General features: G+C 41.6%; 2 protein-coding genes across 2 annotated transcripts; one reads left to right on the top strand and one right to left on the bottom strand.

The window, feature by feature from the left end:
* The first annotated feature begins 1,992 nt into the window (after window positions 1-1,992).
* On the top strand, window positions 1,993-2,952 carry LOC129514692 (olfactory receptor 3A2-like). Its single transcript, XM_055333428.1, has one exon. The coding sequence runs from the start codon at window positions 2,005-2,007 to the stop codon at window positions 2,950-2,952; it is 948 nt and encodes a 315-aa protein (XP_055189403.1). The 5' UTR covers window positions 1,993-2,004.
* A 10,722-nt stretch (window positions 2,953-13,674) lies between these two features.
* Window positions 13,675-14,655, bottom strand: LOC129514448 (olfactory receptor 1D2). Its single transcript, XM_055333030.1, has one exon. It carries the CDS (start codon window positions 14,635-14,637, stop codon window positions 13,675-13,677), a length of 963 nt encoding a protein of 320 aa, XP_055189005.1. The 5' UTR covers window positions 14,638-14,655.
* Between the last annotated feature and the right edge of the window lie 4,637 nt (window positions 14,656-19,292).

Raw genomic sequence — 19,292 nt, 5'->3', positions numbered from 1 at the left:
TCATTAGTTTCCATGAATCTTTTTAATTCTTCCTTAATTTCCTGGTTGACCCTTTTATCTTTTAGCAGGATGGTCCTTAACCTCCACGTGTTTGATGTCCTTCCAAACTTCTTCTTGTGATTGAGTAAGGGCCTTATTCTTTTGAGTAGTTTACCTGAAAGGAAACATGTTAGTGTGTATAGCTACATTACCTGCTTGTCCCATGAAACCAAGGAAAGTAGTGTTCTCTGCAACAACCTTGCACCCTATACCTGTCTCTATACTTCCCCTAAATCACACTAATCCACAAAAGTCTAGCTCAAGTTCCAATTTGTCCAGAAAGTCTTCCGTGACAACACTGGGCCATGCTCTCTTTCTCTGCAATTCTGTGAACACTTGAGCCATTCATTCATTTATTTAATAAACATTGAGAATATACTATGTCTAAAGCATTATGATAAGTATAACTATTGTAAAACTGAATGAAATGTTTTTGGTCCTCATGTCACTTACAGAGAAGTAGGGGAGATATACTCTACAGAAAAATGATTTATCAAGAAGATAAACAATAATAAGTTACATGAAATAATGTGTAGTAAGACCTTGGGAGACAGACAGACAGACGTGCTTTTGATACAGGGAACTTCCAGGAAACCACTCTTAAGTCAAGTCTTGAAATATGTGGAAGATGGAGTTGGAAGAGAGCATTGCAGGTAGAGAAAATGGCATGAACAAGTAGGTAGAAAATCACAGGGTCACAGTCTAATCCTTATGTTAAAATAGACCCAAAAGGGAAAACAGAGAGTAGTTCATTGTGCTTTAATGTAGTAAATGTATAGAGCTGCTATCCACTCATTGATCTGTCCATTTGCAAAGCACTTATCAATTTCATTGATGATGAGTATGCCTGAGAATGATCCTCCATCTCACCAGTCATGTGATCCTAGAATTTTAAGGGTATTTTAAAGATCACTGCATCCAAATTTTCACTCATGTGAGCCCCTTACTGTTTCCCTTCTGTTAGTCACCAGACTCCCAACTGCTTCCCTCCGATTTCAGTGTATTCTATGCAAGGGCATGACATTACTTTTAGGAAGCTCTAGCTCTACTTATTCCATGGGCAATAGACAAACATTGATTTTTTTTTATCAGAATCTTATTATAAGATCTGCAAAACTTGGCTCAATCTGGCTCTCTACTTATGTGTCTGCTTCATTTGAGGATCTCTCCTTTGAGCTATTGGTCAAACCACTGTGTCCAAGTCAAGGACAAGTGGAAGGTAGCTGTGCGATGCAGAAAGCCAACTGCACCCAGATGCAGCCAACCCACAGGTCATGCTTATAGCATTGTTTTTAGAGGCAAGTAGCAGATACTATAAAAAGAATAAATAATTTTAAGCTGTTATTCAAAGTCTAATGTAAAGGCTTAGTTAGCACCAAGAATATTAACAATTTATTGACCAAGGGAGTTTGAATTTATACTTCCAGCATATGTCCCTCACCTTGGAGAAATATACCCGGTGACCTATCTGATACCTGCAATCATGGGTCTCAGCCTTGCTATATCTTTGCTTGAACTTCAGTATCTCTAGAAGCTTTGAAACGTGGGTTTTCAAATGCTTTCTAGTGTCTCTGAAAATATTAATTTTTCTATTTTGAAATCTGCTTATTGGTTTGGGCTGATCACCCAGAATAAAATGGAGAAACCCATCTTAATCTCATTACATTTAAAGAGGAAGTCTGCTTTTGCCTTAATTCATTTTCCCAAGTATTCTTACCCTTTCAACTAGGACAGGATGGGAGAGACAAAGCTGTGATGATTTTGGGCATCTCAGCTAAGAGTGGAATTAAAGGCATTAAGGATCAGTGAGTGAGGTGTGACCTGGGGAGTGGAAATATCCCCTAGATAGTTGAGAACTTACCTGACTGAGGCTCGGAACATGGGAGGGGTAAAACATTTGTGTTGAATAAATAAATCAGAGTGGACTGATAGCTCCCCTCCTGGGACATTTCCTTACAGAAACTCATGGATCCAGAAGTTGGAGCCAACAGGACATCTGTTACTGAGTTCATTCTAGTGGGCCTAGTGGAAACAGAACAGCTACAGTCTGTGGTCTTTGTAGTCTTCCTCTTTGCCTACCTGGTCACAGTCGGAGGCAACCTCAGCATCCTGGCTGCCATCTTGGTGGAACCCAAACTCCACACACCCATGTACTTCTTCCTGGGGAACCTGTCAGTGCTGGATGTTGGGTGCATCACTGTCACTGTTCCCTCAATGTTGGCTCGCCTCTTGTCCCACAAACGTACAGTTCCCTACAGAGCCTGCCTCACACAGCTTTTCTTCTTTCACCTTCTGGCTGGGATGGACTGCTTCCTGTTGACTGTCATGGCCTATGACCGATTCCTGGCCATTTGCCGACCCCTCACCTACAACACCCACATGAGCCAGAATGTCCAGAGAATATTGGTAGCTGTGTCCTGGACTTTAGGTTTCACCAATGCACTAAATCACACTATTGCTCTAACTACCCTCAACTTCTGTGGTCCTAATATAGTCAATAACTTCTACTGTGACCTCCCACAGCTCTTCCAGCTCTCTTGCTCTAGCACCCAGCTCAACGAGTTGCTGCTCTTTGTAGCAGCAGCCTTCATGGCTGTAGCCCCCTTGGTCCTCATCACTGTGTCCTATGCACAGGTGGCAGCTGCAGTTCTACAAATTCGTTCAGTGGAAGGCAGGAATAAGGCCTTTTCCACATGTGGCTCCCACCTCACTGTGGTTTGCCTTTTCTATGGTACTGGTATCTTCAACTACATGTGTCTTGGTTCTGGAGAGTCTTCAGACAAGGATAAAGGGGTTGGGGTCTTCAACACTGTTATCAATCCCATGCTGAACCCACTTATCTACAGCCTTAGAAACCCTGATGTTCAGGATGCCCTGTGGCGGGTATTTGTGGGGAGGAAGTCATTGACCTAAGGGCTAATAGTGTCCCATCTTTCCTGCCTTTTCTGGATTAAGAAAAACTTCCCATGAAGGCAATAACCTGGAAAAATGGTCCATAGCCAGTATCTCTCACTGCCTGAAGATTTATGTGATGTAGTTGTCCTGCAAAGAAGCCCTACATAATTGATTCAAACAGCAAATATTTATTAAATTGCTTCAGTGATCCAGAAACTCTCCTAGGGGACTAGTAAACAAAATAGACAGAAGTCTCTGCACTTATGCTGCTCACATTCTAATGAAGAGAGACAAAATATATAAATAAGCATCATATATGGAATATCACAGAGCAATAAGGGCTATAAAGAAAAACAAATAAAATAAAGGGATATGAGCAAGTGCCCTGGGTAAGTTGCTACCTTGTGTGTGGCTATACTCATTTTCTGCATAGATTTGAAGCCTTGGAAGCTCGGTAGGACAGCAATGTCCTACAAGGAATGACTATTGGCTAATAGGTAACCAATTAACCTAAGTAACCAGGAATATCACTGTGAAGTGTTCTTCAGGTAGAGACATAGGATTCAACCAAATCAGAATGCAGAAAGCCATTGTAACCATTGGCACAGGGCCAAGTTTATTCTATTCTATACTTCACCTTTCACCTCCAAGAAAAATCAATTTCTTTTCTTCACTACCACACAAGAACCCATTAGGATGGTTAGTGAACAGACAGGGTCTATAGAGAGAAATGGATCACTAAATTAAAGCTACATTAATGCATACATGACATATCTTCATGTCAAAAAAAAGGAATGTTCCATCTCCATCCCTGTCATGTCTTTGTTATTGGATGAATTCTTTTGTTGACATATATGATAAAGTCTTTGGAAGAATGAACATTTATACTTCAACCAGGCCCTTCAACTTTTTTTCCAGTGAGAAATGTACAATATAACCTTTTCCTTCAAAATCTTATTTTTAACTCCCAAACCTCCTAGCTCTGACAATGCTCATAAATGAAGTTTCTGGGAGTGCTGTCTCTTCCTAACTTTATAATTACATCACTATAGCTCCAATCCAGAGAATTTTCTCATCTTAATGTTTATCCAGCCTTCAACTCATCCATTTCTGATTTGCATATTTTCTCCAGCCTCCACTGGGGGGCTACTTACCCTATCCTGGCAATTCTACTGTCCTTCTGCTGTGTCATTCCTAAATCTGTCCCATGGCTAAACCTGTGATCTCTTCTTGGAGCCATGGAACTGAGGCCAGGCTGAAATGTGGATGGGAAGAAAACACAAGAGAGATATGACAGGAATGGGAGTGGAGGAATGAAGATATAACATGAAAATATAGGGAGGAACAGGATAGGATGGTGAGCAGAAGGGGTAAGAAGGAAGGACAGAAATTAGGGAAAGGACACAAGAGAACAGGAGTTGAGAGAGGATGGGGTAATTGGTATTATCAAATGAGATGCCTCAGGAATGTTGAGCTCAAAGATGAGTATGGAGGGACACCTGGGTGGCTCGGTGCTAGAGGGTCTGCCTTTGGCTCAGGGTGTGATCCTGGAATCCCGGGATTGAGTCTTGTATCAGCTCCCTGCGGGAAGCCTACCTCTGCCTGTGTCTCTGCCTGTCTCTCTGTCTCTCATGAATAAATAAATAAAATCTTAAAAAGAAAAAAATATGAGTATGGAGAAAATAAAGAATGACGATGGGAGATGAGAATAAAATTCTTTTTTTTTAAATTTTATTTATTTATGATAGTCACAGAGAGAGAAAGAGAGAGAGGCAGAGGGAAAAGCAGGCTCCATGCACCGGGAGCCCGACATGGGGTTCGATCCCGGGTCTCCAGGATCGCGCCCTGGGCCAAAGGCAGGCGCTAAAACGCTGCACCACCCAGGGATCCCGAGAATAAAATTCCTATTACGGAATCACTTCCTACTATGTGGCTTGTGGCCTGAGATAATTAGCACCTTTGATGTTATTGTTGGGCTCCCCTTCCCCATTTTCTTCTAACTAGGAAAAAAAATAAGTTTTGCTGAAGGTATAATAATGAAAAATAGTCTAGGTACTCCTCTTCTGCTTCCTCTGGCTGGGTGCCAATCCTAGAAGAACAGAGAGTAGAGCTGACAGGGGAGAAGAAGGGTGGATTTGTATGCTCAGAGTTCATCCCCCACAATTCCACTACTCCACCTAGTTGTCAGCCTCCCTGCCTTTGGGGACAGTGCTTGCCGATACAGTCTGAGGAGCTGAGATGAAGTATGTCTCTTTCCTGACACTCTTGGTTCTCCAGACACCTCAGGGCTAAAGAGAATGAGCTCCCCTGAAAGGGAAAAATTCTTGTGAGTAAAAATCAGGAATGTGGACTGTAACCACTGCTCTGAAACCTTAGAAATTTCCTTTCTATGGCTGGGCTTGTTCCTACCTATACCATAAAAGACCATCTCTACAGTTCTTCACATTAAATGATCCTTGATTACAATAAGCTGGATTAGTTTTTTCCTAGGACTGAACTCAAAACATTTTGAGAATATTATCACCAGTATTTCTACCACTCCACCTACCCTGTGAGCATTTGACACTGCCCCAACTAGTCTTATTTATTACCCATCTAACATCCCCAGACCTTGGTGAAAAAGAACAGGGACTGGACTCTGGTTTTCTCAGCCCTAACTGAAAAGTCCAGTTTTCCTTGATAGCTGAAACTCTATGCCCCATGAGTAGTATATCTTGTAGGAATGCAGAAGCAGGATATCTACCAAAGGAGAGACTCAACTACGAAGTCTGGCAAGGATGAAACCAAACCAATCTGTGCCAAGATGGACCCCAGAGCTGACCTTTCCCCTGCTTTCTCTATTGTTATAATACTAAAAATCATGCCCAGGGGTGGAGACTTGACATGCTAATCACACATACAACACATGAAGAAGCATGACTTCTCTGTGTGCAGGTGCCAATAAATCCCCACCTCTACATGCTTAAAAGACACTCTTTTCCTGTCCCATAGAAAACTTTTCTTCTTCTGCCCATGTATTTGCCCCTTCCTTTTCCTCATAAAAAGCCCCTTGCTTTCATCCAGTAAGTGGGGCACTGTCTGGGTATCTATCAGAACCTGCGATCTCTGAATTGCAATTCTTTAATCCTAAATAAATGCTCATTTGCCTCTCACTGTGGCTCTTTATTTTCAGATTGACAGTCTCTCTTTATAATGCTTTATGATGGGATCCCTGGGTGGCACAGTGGTTTAGCGCCTGCCTTTGGCCCAGGGCCCGATCCTGGAGATCCGGGATCGAATCCCACATTGGGCTCTTGGTGCATGGAGCCTGCTTCTCCCTCTGCCTATGTCTCTGCCTCTCTCTGTGTGTGTGACTATCATAAATAAATAAAAATAAAATATATATATAATGCTTTATGATTTTGTATCCCACATTGAGTGGAAAAATTTTTTTCCATCTCTATCAGGTAAGATAGACTAGGTTACACTGTGCTAACACGCCCCCCCCCCCAATCTCAGTGGTTTTCAAAAGCAAAGATTCAATTTTTATTTATGTGACCTCAATTATTTGATAGATCTAGAAGAGTTATTATTGTTTTGATTGTTCACCTTTTTTCTTATTTTGAGGATGAGAGTAATGACTTCCTGGTCAGGGAGGAAACCAGAAATCTACATTTTATTTTACCTGATAATTGCTGGTAGTGAAAATTTATGGTTTTCCTAACTTCTATTTCCCCTTTTCTAATAGCTATCAGTTTCTATTTGGCATCCAGGTGGTTTTGGGAATGTGGTCCCACCTGCGGCTCCAGAGTGGAGGTACTGGCATATATTCTGTGTGGGCATGTGGCCTAAGCTACTTTAATACAATTATTCACACTAGCATTTCACAACTGGGTTTCCATAACAGAATTAAGCCCTATATAAAATTCTCTGAATGACGATTCTCTCAATTCTCCCAAGGCCTCATAGCCAGCAACATTCTAGAGGCACAGGACAGAAGTTAACCCACTACATAGAATGGACACCTTAGTCATTAGAACTCAATTCCCTTTGGGACTCTGGTTGAGAAGAGTCATTATAGACTTGCTTCTAATAAAGGGAATTTTCAACTTTTAATGTTTGTGAGCTCGCTCCTGGGCTCCCAAGGTCACATTGACTTCTCCAAACTTCAAAGCATGGGCAATATTTCTGCCCTGAGCACACATTGTACATCTGCTTTGCTAGCAAATAAACTAAAAGAAACATGTCAAACTCAAGGTAAGATAAAAATCTCCCCAAGTTCCGTTCCCATATCTCTGAAGCCTACAACCTTGCACATACTAAAAGCATAAGGTAAAATCTGTAGTTTTCTTAAATGTCCTTCACCACAATGATTTGTAACTCTTGATGTAACAAAACAACATATATTCCTGTATTAAACATTCCTTCTCCAGAGCACTCTCTTTGTGAAGATTGTGTATCCCAGGCAGGAATATTACTCAGCCATTAGAAACGACAAATACCCACCATTTGCTTCAACGTGGATGGAACTGGAGGGTATTATGCTGAGTGAATTAAGTCAATCGGAGAAGGACAAACAGTGTATGTTCTCATTCATTTGGGGAATATATATAATAGTGAAAGGGAATATAAGGGAAGGGAGAAGAAATGTGTGGGAAATATCAGAAAGGGAGACAGAACATAAAGACTCCTAACTCTGGGAAACGAACTAGGGGAAGGGGAGGAGGGTGGGGGGTGGGGGTGAATGGGTGATGGGCACTGGGGGGGGGCACTTGACGGGATGAGCACTGGGTGTTATTCTGTATGTTGGTAAATTGAACACCAATAAAAAATAAATTTATTTTTTTAAAAAAATAAATTCTAAAAGGTTTTTTCATTTTGTGTCAACACACCTGGTCAAGCAAAGAAATATATTTGCCCTCAGAAGTCTGACAGGCATCAAAGAGCTACCAAATGAATCGAGGAACCAAAACACAGGGAAAAAAGGAATCCCAGAGAGACATTACTGACAATCGTGCTGTTTTCCTTACAAGCCATTTGTTTGATTCTGAGGCAGGGGCTAAGAGGGCTGAGCCATGAACCCAGCTTTAGCAGGCTTACGGAGCCAGAGAGACAAAAAGTTGAGTTAGAGTCCTGATCAAGTGAAGGATGATAAAGCACTCCAAGTGTTCTATTACTTCCAATATGCTCCATTCTAGAAGTAAGGCAAAATGGTGTGACAAGACAAGACAAGTTTCTTGTCTCACAGAGTCGAAGACTCAAAATGGTGAAGTGTTGTGAAAGTTTATAAAGTGAAGGTGAGAGCAGACTGGAAAGAAAAAGCTCTCTAGAATGAAAGGGGTCCCAAATGGGTTGCCACTGAGTGTTTTTAGGGCCGGTCTTTTATTGAAAAGTTGACCAAGGAGCTTGTAGCCTTGAGATTCTTGTGCCATCTTGGTTTGAGCAAGGACTATTAATAACATCCTTAATGACTTACTTCTTTGAGGTCTGGCCATTTTCTGTGATTACAGTGAAGCCACCAAAGAAAGATACTCTCTAATATCTGGGGCCAGGTGGTCTGGTCTATTCTCTATCTCTTGGTCACTCTGGCTTAGTGCTTTTGCCTGCCAGGAATAGCCTTATAGCTTAGTCAGGGTCCCCCTATTTCTCTCTGCCTATACATTAACCTTTCCTTACTCAACAGGAAATAAGCCAACCCTTATAAACAATGTTCCTGAAACTACAGGATAGTCCCGAACTATACACACACACACACACACACACACACTCACCATATATATATACATACTATGTTTTTTCCACATACATACCTAGGATAAAGTGTAATGTATAAAGTAGGTACAGTAAGAGATTAATAACAATAAGTAATAATAAAATAAAACAGTGAAGCATAATAAAAATTACATTAATGTGGTCTTTTCTCTCTTAAAATATCTTAACTCCTCTCATGGTGATGTGAGGGGATATAATGCCTACATGATGAGATAAAGTGAGATGAATGATATTGTGATGTAGCATCAGTAGACTTTTGACGTTCTGGGAATGTGTCGGGAGGATCATCTGCTTCCTGAATGTGGTTGATCACTGGTAACCAAAATCGCAGAGAGCAAAACCACGTTTAAGGGGGGACTATTGAACAATCAGAGCTTACGTCACAGATCTTTTAACTAGGCTATGGGGAAAATGCCTATATGTCCTATAATAACAGTTTCTTACAATCTGCCACAGTTTAAAAGACCAAATTAAACACCATTAATGGGATATCAGGGGCTTAGCATAAGAGACACCATCTTGTATATAGCTGCTATTTTTGTAACCTTATGTCTTTTAAAACTGCAAAATGTCCCTATACCTAAGGTTTCAGGAAGTATACACTAGACATTCGCTTAAACCAGCTTTTTGGCTTCTTTACAATGCTTATCAAGCGACTAGTGCTCAACAGAAACTGTCAACAGGATGCAGTTTATGCCTTTAGTAACCTACCTCTGAGCTTACTTGGGGTTTTGAGATTTTGGAGTGCATGAGCCCCCTCACAGCCCCCAGCTTTTAATAAGCTTAATTTGGCCTTCTGACTGCGGTATATATATAAAATTCACTACTCTAGATATAACATTAACACTGAAGATTTTATTTTTAAGCTTATTTTTAAAATCTTTTATTTAAAGATTTTATTTATTTATTTGAGAGAGAGAGAGAGAGCATGAGCAGGGAGGAGGAGTGGAGGGAGAAGCAGACTCCTGCTGAGCAGAGAGCCCAATGTGGGGCTGGATCCCGGGACCCTGGGATCACAACCTGAGCCAAAGTCAGACACTTAACCAACTGAGCCACCCACACTCAGGAGTTTAAATAAAATATATATTTATTGGCATGAAGAGGACAAAGAAAGATACAGAGACACCATCTGCCATTCCTCCTCCTTCTGCCTCCTGTGTCCAAAGTTGTCCAAGGAAGATACGCCCATGGTCTGGATGTCATCCCTTCTGGATGATTGAGGAAGAAGTCATTTATTGTGGAGCGGACTTGACACCATCCTACCAGGCAGTGATTGACACACTCACTGCAGCAGCCCTGCTGTGGTCAGTGCAGGCCTTCCAATGCCTTCCTTTGGATTGCTGAAAGAGTGGGAGGCTTTTTTTCTCATGGGCACAGCTTCCTGGGGAGTGACAGATCAGAAGCTGAGCTCACCAGAAACCTTGTCCCATCTTTGTAGAACAAGGTTGCTAAAGAAGCACAATGTTGCTTTGGATTTTGCCTGTTGTACTTAAAAGTTCTGGAGCTTTCTCGCCTTCCCACATCCCACAAGGCTAATACACACAAACAAAACAAAAACAAAATCTTGTGACCCCTCTTGGGAAAGTCTAGGTCATTATGAACTTTGTGGAGGATGATTCAGGAAATGTATCAAAGGCTCTGAACAATAAAAACATTTGGCCCCACAATTCCATTTCACCAATTTCCTCTAAGGAAACAATCAAAGAAGACAGCAAAGATGTACACATGGAGACACTATTGCCATGTTGCAAACAATAGGAAAACTAAACAGCAACTAAATATTGAATGAGTGTGGTAAATGAATTCTGCTATATTTATTAAATTGCACACTGAAATACTGTGTAGGCATTAAAGTATAAGGCAACTGAATATTTACTAACATAGAAAGGCATTATTAAGTGAAAAAGCAAGTTTCAAAACAATTTGAATTCATTATGAAATCTATCTATCTATCTATCTATTATATGGAGCAGAAGTCAAAGTTTAGAATTTATACCAAATAGTTGTCTTTGGGTAGTAGAAATACAGGTAATTATTTTGGTTTTATTTTTATTTGAACATTTTTTGCAAGAAATGCACATTTGTTAGCTTAATAAAAACAATGAAAGTTAAAACCAACAAATGAGGTACCTCCTGGTGGTACCTCATTGTCTACAGACTCTATCTTAAGCTCTTGTAAAAGGCATTGGAGGCCATTTGAGATCCTTCGCACCTACGCTCTAAACTTTATCACTGGCTGCCGCTTGTCTCAGCAGGTACACTCAGCTGGCACGTTCCCCTCACTTGTCAGGCTGTTTCCTGCCTCTGTCTTTGTCCACCTGTTTCTGCTTAATAATAATAACACTGAATATGGGCCAACTATTATCTCTTTAAATCTCACGGCTACCCTCTGAGTGACAAAATGCTATTGCACTCAATGTACAGATGGCCTAGCTGGGGATGACTATGACCACACAAGGGATAGGTAGGGCTGGGACGAGAATGCCGGCTGGCTACTGCAGACAGGAAGACTCCTCTACATACCATTTTCCCTCCTCTCTTGCAGCAATCTTACTTTGCCCCACCACTTTCCCTGGGTAGCAATTTGCATGGCATGGCGTTACGTTAAGTCTTAGCTCAGCTGTCACCACCCTTAGGAAGCCTCCCCTGAATCTTCCCTCACTAACAAGCCAAGCTAGGCTTTTCTCCTTTGTGCCCCCCCAACCCTTCTGCCCAGAGCATAAACACTGCCTTCAGACATGGTACTAAAATACTCTTCTTCCCTGTCTATTGTGAGTTCCTGATTCAAGTTTGTAACCCAATTTGAGGCCGTTAATAGGCACTTGGTCATTATCGAGTGAATTGAACCTCCAATCAATTCAATTCTCCCTGTCTGTCAAAGTCTAGTCTGGCTCCACTGACTGATCTGCAAAGGATTGCTCCCTCTTTCCATCTGCCACATCCCAGTGTAACCCTTCTCATTAGTTGCTATTCAGTTTCTATTCATTGCATTACATGGCTGGTTGAACCAAGTATAGATTGAGTCTCACAGTTACCTCCTGCATTCTACTGCCTCCACCACCACTCCTTTTTTTTTAATAATAAATTTATTTTTTTATTGGTGTTCAATTTGCCAACATACAGAATAACACCCAGTGCTCATCCCGTCAAGTGCCCCCCTCAGTGCCCGTCACCCATTCACCCCCACCCCCCATCCTCCTCCCCTTCCACCACCCCTAGTTCGTTTCCCAGAGTTAGGAGTCTTTCATGTTATGTCTCCCTTTGTGATATTTCCTACCCATTTCTTCTCCTATCCCTTCTATTCCCTTTGTTCATGAGTGTGTGTGAAGCTGGGGAGTTTTGTTTTGAATGAAGGATAGAGCGGTAGCAAACAGGAGAGATGGCTCAATGGAGTGAGGACCCACAGTAATGACAGGTAGGATGGGCTGCCCAATGTTATGGTCTTCCCATAGAAGAAAGGCACAGTAAATATTGCTTTGAAGCCCAAGAGGTGAAAATCAACCTAGAGCAAAGGAAAAGAACTTGTCTACAAGTTTTCCCTGAACAACAAGGGACAATGTCCAGAGAGAGCATAGGTTAGCACAAAAGCAGTGGAAGCTGTGCCCAGCAGAGCTGGAAATGGGCAACCTCTCCCAGTGAACCTACCACAGGATAGTGCAAGTTGTCTTTTCCAGGTGGCTTATAAGCAGCAGGCACATTAGAGAGGGCCAGGTCAGGACCATGAGTGGATGTGTGCTAGAGAGCACCAGAGACCGACCCCTCCCTGGGTCATAACCTGGCATGTTTTGTTTTGTGTGTGTGTGTGTGTGTTTAGTGTCTTTTTATTTTTTTATAAATTTATTTTTTATTGGTGTTCAATTTGCCAACATACAGAATAACACCCGGTGCTCATCCCATCAAGTGTCCCCCTCAGTGCCCGTCACCCAGTCACCACCACCCACTTCCCCTTCCACCATCCCTAGTTCATTTCCCAGAGTTAGGAGTCTCTCATGTTCTGTCTCCCTCCCTGATATTTCCCACTCATTTTTTCTCCTTTCCCCTTTATTCCCTTTCACTATTTTTTATATTCCCCAAATGAATGAGACCATATAATGTTTGTCCTTCTCTGATAGACTTATTTCACTCAGCATAATACCCTCCTGTTCCATCCACGTCGAAGCACATGGTGGGTATTTGTCGTTTCTAATGGCTGAGTAATATTCCATTGTAGACATACACCACATCTTCTTTATCCATTCATCTTTCGATGGACACCGAGGCTCCTTCCACAGTTTGGCTATTGTAGACATTGCTGCTATGAACATCAGGGTGCAGGTGTCCTGGCGTTTCATTGCATCTGTATCTTTGGGGTAAATCCCCAGCAGTACAATTACTGGGTCATAGGGCAGATCTATTTTTAACTCCCTGAGGAACCTCCACACAGTTTTCCAGAGTGGCTGTACCAGTTCACATTCCCACCAACAGTGCAAGAGAGTTCCCCTTTCTTCACATCCTCTCCAACATTTGTGGTTTCCTGCCTTGTTAATTTTCCCCATTCTCACTGGTGTGAGGTGGTATCTCATTGTGGTTTTGATTTGTATTTCCCTGATGGCAAGTGATGAGGAGCATTTTCTCATGTGCTTGTTGGCCATGTCTATGTCTTCTTCTGTGAGATTTCTCTTCATGTCTTTTGCCCCTTTCATGATTGGATTGTTTGTTTGTTTGCTGTTTGGCATATTTTGAAAGGCTAGAGTGGTGGCACTGTAGTCCTATGATCAGGAAAGCTGAAAGATTAGAACCTGCAAAATTCCAGTATTAGTGTTAGCACTGCCAAAGCTGGCGAGTCCTGGGGGACAGTGGGTTACATATAGGTGTCTTTTCTTCATCACAGATATATAAGCTGATTCTGAACTGGAGCTATGTCTTAATCACTCTTGTGTCTCCCATAGGACAATGGCTTGCACAGGGTACAGGAAATTCCCAGTCTCCACTTCAATACCCAAAATTATCTCATGTCAACCTCTGGAAGGCTTTCCCTAGGAACAGTCTTCCCAGAGCCCCATGCATGTCCTTGTTCCTCAGGCTGTAGATAAAAGGGTTCATCATGGGGGTCACCACAGCATACATCACTGTGGCTACTGAGTCCTTCATGGAGTAGGTGTGGAGGGGCTGCAGATATACCATACCAAGTGTCCCATAGAAGAGGGAGACTACAGCCAAATGGGAGGCACAGGTGGAGAAGGCTTTGTACTTCCCAGTGGCTGAGGGTATTCGGAGGATGGCTCTGACAATTCGGACATAGGACATGATCATGAACCCTAAGGGGGTGAGGAAGATAAAGCAGCCTGTGGCAATCAGCACTGTGTGATTGACTTGAGTGTTGGAACATGCGAGCCTCAGCAGAACATACATCTCACAGAAGATGTAGTGGATCTTCCGGGATCCACAGAATGTCACTCTGGTCATGAGGAGGGTGTGGGTGAGGCCATAGAGGGCAGAAAGTGCCCAACACAAGGCGAGGAGCAAAATACAGAGTCCAGGGCTCATGGCTGTGGTGTAGTGGAGGGGGCGGCAGATGGCCACATAGCGGTCATATGCCATTGTGGCCAGAATGAGGTTGTCCAGGGCCACCAAGGAGACCAGGAAGTAAAGCTGTGTCAGACACCCTGCATAGGAGATGGCTTTGTTCTGAGACTGGAGGCTCACCAGCATCTTGGGTATTGTATTGGTGACAAAGAAGAGGTCAGTGAAGGAGAGGTTGGCCAGGAAGAAGTACATGGGAGTGTGCAGGCGGGGATCAAAGCTGATGGCCAGGATGATGAGCACATTTCCTACCACTGTGACCAGGTACATGGACAGGAACATCCAGAACTGGACCCGCTGCTGCTCAGGACTCTCAGAGATCCCCAGGAGCAGGAACTCAGAGACTCCACTATTGTTGACTCCATCCATTTCCCCAACTGTCTGCAACATAGGCACCAACAAATGTTTGCTTACTAAGTGCCTTCAATTGAACAAAGACATTCATAAGCAAAATTAATTGTTTTCTTAGCATTAAAATAGGTTAGACTAAATTTTGTAATTAAAATTTTATTATCAAAGTATAATTGACATACAATGTTATATTAGTTTCAGGTGTACAACAGTGATGCAATTCTATACATCATGCAATGCTCACCACAGTATATGTAGTCATCATCTGTCACCATACAATGTTATTACAATATTATTAGCGATATTCTCTATGCTGTACTTTCCATTTCCTTGGCTTATTTTATAACTGGAAGTCGATACCTCTTACCTCTTTCATCTATTTCACCCACCCTCCCACCCTCCTCCTCTCTGGCAAGCACCAATTTGTTCTCTGCATTTAAGAGTCTGTTTGGTTTTTTGTTTCTTTTGCTTTTTTATATTCTACATATAAATGAAATCTTCTCAGGCAAGGAAAACAAAAGCAAAGTTGAACCATTGAGACTATACCAAAATACAAAGATTTACACAGCAAAGGAAACCATCAACATAACAAAAAGTCAACCTAGTGAATAGAAGATATTTGCAAGTGATATATCCAATAAAGGGTTAATATCCAAAATATATAAAAAACTTACACAACTTAACACCAAAAAACCCTGCAAACAATCCCAGTTTTTAAAATGGGCAGAGGACCTAAATAGACATTTTTTTCAGAGAAGACATGCAGATGGACAACAAACACATGAAAAGACGTTTGACATCACTCATCATCAGGGAAATGCAAATCAAAACTACAATGAGATATCACCTCACACCTGTCAGATAGCTACCACCAAAAAGACAAGAAACGAGGGGCGCCTGGGTGGTGCAGTCGATGAAGTGACAGACTCTTGATTTCAGCTCAGGTCACCATCTCATGGTCATGAGATTGAACCATGTCAGGCTCAGAGCTCAGTGTGGAATCTTCTTCAGATTCTCTCCTTCTCTCTTTCTGCCCCTCCTGCTTGTGCTTCCTCTCTCTGTCTCTCTCTAAAATAAATTAATAAATCTTAAAAAAAAAAGACAAACAAAAAGTGTTGGCAAGAAAGTGGAGAAAAGGGACCCCTTGTGGGAATGCAAACTGGTGTAGCCGCTGTGGAAAACAGTATGAAGTGTCCTCCAAAGATTAAAATATAACATCTTAAATTAACAAACTAATAACAAGCCCAAACATATAACCTGAAAAATCCTAATGCAGATCAGTCATTCCAATGACTTCTAATCTGGCATACTTAATATTACAGGAATAATATCTATGCCTTATTTAAAATTCTATCATCTTACAATACTCTGGAAGTGTTTAAAGATCTGTATGTGATGATATCAAATAGATTCCTAACTGAGATCTAAAATCAGCGTATGCATTATAAGAAATAGCTATTATACAATTGGACAAAGGGGGAGAGTCAAAATATCGGAAGGGAGAAAGAAAAATTATTATTTGCTGATAGGATGGTCTATCAGTGAAACCTAAGACAATCAGCTGAAATGCCATTAGAAATAAAAAGCAACTTCAGTAAAGTGGTCAATCACACACTGAATAGACCCCAAACCCCAAGCTCCAAAGAGTGCTCCCACCAAGCCACACAGTGCCATGACTCAGACAGTGCTGTCTGAGGCTGGTATCTGTGTTTGAGCTCCACTGCTTGCTGTCAAACTTCAGGCCAGTTACCTGAGCTCCTTAAGACTCACTCTTTTCATGTGAAAAGTGAGTGGTGAGAGGAGAAGAAATGGGTAGGAAATATCAGAAAGGGAGACAGAACATAAAGACTCCTAACTCTAGGAAACGAACTAGGGGTGGTGGAAGGGGAGGAGGGCGGGGCGTGGGGTGACTGGATGGCAGGCACTGAGGGGGCCACTTGACGGGATGAGCACTGGGTGTTATTCTGTATGTTGGCAAATTGAACACCAATAAAAAATAAATTTATTATTAAAAAAAAAAGTGAGTGGTGGTGATGTAGGAATGAGTCAGGGGGAGACGGGGCAAGGTAGGGTAAGATAAGAGAAAGGCCCCAGAGTCAGGCTCCTACCTATCCCAAGAAAACAGGGATAAGGCAGTAAAAACAGAAAAAATAAACCTGCCCCCCAGCTCCAAAACGCTAGGGAGTAGTCCCTCCCTTTTTAAATTATTTATTTCTTTATTCACGAGAGAGAGAGAGAGAGAGAGAGAGAGAGAGAGAGAGAGAGGCAGAGACAGAAGCAGGCTCCATGCAGGGAGCCTGACGTGGGACTCAATACCAGGTCTCCAGGATTAGGCCCTGGGCTGAAGGCAGTGTCAAACCTCTGAGCCACCCCGGCTGCCCTGGAAGTATTCCCTTTTAATGGCTACTAAGTAATCACAGAAACTCACCAGACTATAAAGAAATATGTCAAGGTGTTATCAACAGTCCCTGCTCAAATCAAGATGGCACAAGAATCTCAAGGCCATGGGCTACCTGACTTGGCTCACAGAAATCTCAGATGCAGAGAAATATTATGGAGGAGATATTAACCAGAGAAAAGGCAACATCTTGTTTGGGCTCATGATATTTACAAAAATATGTTGTTTGTTATTATGATAGTTACAAGTCCTGAAATTGATAAGTTACCCTGAAATTGATAAGAAATTTACCAAGTTCCCTGGTCAGCTTCCTATAAAAGACAGACCATAAAAGCCCTTAGGGGCAAACCTATCAGGAATCCTTTCAGTTTTGAGAGCTTTCTTTGTTCTCTGCTTAATAAACTTTTGTTGCTTTGCCCATTTTCTGTTGTCTGCAAGATTCATTCTTTGATTCCAAGAGAAGAATCAAGCTCTCCCCTATCAGTGGCAAAGATAAAAATTAAACAATAAAGTGCTTAACGCAAAGAGCTGGCCTGTAGTGGGTGCTCAATATATACTGCCTATTTCTATTATAAATAAATATATGTAAACAGTCGTGAGATGAAAATGCAATGTGAAACCATCCTATTCACGTTATCAACACAATATTCTAAGCATTAAGATGTTAAGAATCTGACAGGACCTTCCAATTCTCCTTTTCTCCATTTAATAATAGTGAACAGGCTTATTAATTTCTGGATATAAAGATGAAATATTGCAAAGGTGCATGTTCTCCTAAATTAAAGTTTATTTAACCTAGTTTAAGTCAAAATCATAATTTTTGGAAAAACAAAGACTATTCCAAATTTCATATGACAATAAGCCAGGAAAATTCTGGAAAAGTGTAAGAAGGGGACACTTTCTCTACCAATTATAAAGGACTCTGAACCAGTGTGGTACTGGTGTTGAAGAGTACAGAACAATAGAGCTGGGAGAGCTTTAGAAGCAGAGCCAAGTACAGGTAGAACTGAGTGCATTATTATTAGTGCATTATTAGTAGTACTTTAAAATGACAGGAGAGGGGGATCCCTGGGTGGCTCAGCGGTATAGCGTCTGCCTTTGGCCTGGGGCGTGATCCTGGGGTCCCAGAATCAAGTCCCACATCGGGCTCCCGGCATGGGCCTGCTTCTCCCTCCTCCTGTGTCTCTGCCTCTTTCTGTCTCTATGTCTATCATAGATAAATAAATCTTTTTTTTAAAAAAAAAGGAAGAAGATTGTCTAAAATGACAGGAGAGTGTTGTATATTATTCAATAAATAGTATTGAGCTAGCTGTTTCCCCTTAAATATAAGGGGAAAACATTAGGCCGACAACATTTTAAAAGCATTTAAGGTTAGAATAGTTATCGGATTGTTTTGTTTTGTTTTTTAATTTATATATGAGAGACACAGAGAGAGAGAGGCAGAGACACAGGCAGAGGGAGAAGCAGGCTTCATGCAGGGAACCCAACGTGGGATCCGATCCCGGGACTCCAGGATCATACTCCGAGCCAAATGCAGGCGCAAAACCTCTGAGCCACACAGACATCCCTCTGGTCTTTCTTTTGAAAATCTACTGTAAGTGGAATGAAAGTTTTGAAAATAAAAAAATAAGGGGATCCTTGAGTGGCTCAGCGGTTTGGCCCCTGCCTTCGGCCCAGGGTATGATCCTAGGGTCCCAAGATCGAGTCCCACATCAGGCTCCCTGCATGGAGCCTGCTTCTCCTCTGTGTCTCTGTCTCTGTCTCTCTCTCTCTTTCTCTCTCATTAATAAATAAATAAAACCTTTAAAAAAATAGGAAAATATAACTAGACTCGATTTAATTCACCCGTAGATACCCACTTTCCACAATTCAATGTATTTTTAGTTGAGAAATTAAGTAAAAAAAGCAATAAGTCTTATGAATTCCTGAGCAAAGAGCCTTGCACTTGGAGATGTGTGTGCAAAGGCCCTGAGGAAGAGTTTGCTGTGTTTATGGGATGAATAAAGCCCCGTGTGGCTGAGTGAGGAGGGGATGGGTGAGACATGAGGTCATGCAGGCCAGCAGGGTCCACAGCAGGCAGTCCTGTTAAGGTTATAAAATTTTATTCCAAGTGCAATTAGGAAGATTTAAAAGATTTTAAACAAAAGAGGGTATATATATATATATTTTTTTTTAAACAAAAGAGGGTATATATATATATATATATATATATACATAGCAATTATCTTTGCCTTTGTATTTTATGATAGTATTTTAATAAATATGGCTGTGGCATTTTTGATTAGATGCTTTTTCA

This window comes from Nyctereutes procyonoides, unplaced genomic scaffold, assembly GCF_905146905.1.
Source record: "Nyctereutes procyonoides isolate TBG_1078 unplaced genomic scaffold, NYPRO_anot_genome, whole genome shotgun sequence".
Taxonomy (NCBI): domain Eukaryota; kingdom Metazoa; phylum Chordata; class Mammalia; order Carnivora; family Canidae; genus Nyctereutes; species Nyctereutes procyonoides.
Note: the sequence above shows the minus strand (reverse complement) of the source record. Positions and strands in the feature narration are given on the sequence as shown.

Excerpts from the sequence above, each read along its gene's own strand:
- LOC129514448 (XM_055333030.1), bottom strand. The coding sequence starts at position 14,637 with ATGTTGCAGACAGTTGGGGAAATGGATGGAGTCAACAATAGTGGAGTC.
- LOC129514692 (XM_055333428.1), top strand. The coding sequence starts at position 2,005 with ATGGATCCAGAAGTTGGAGCCAACAGGACATCTGTTACTGAGTTCATT.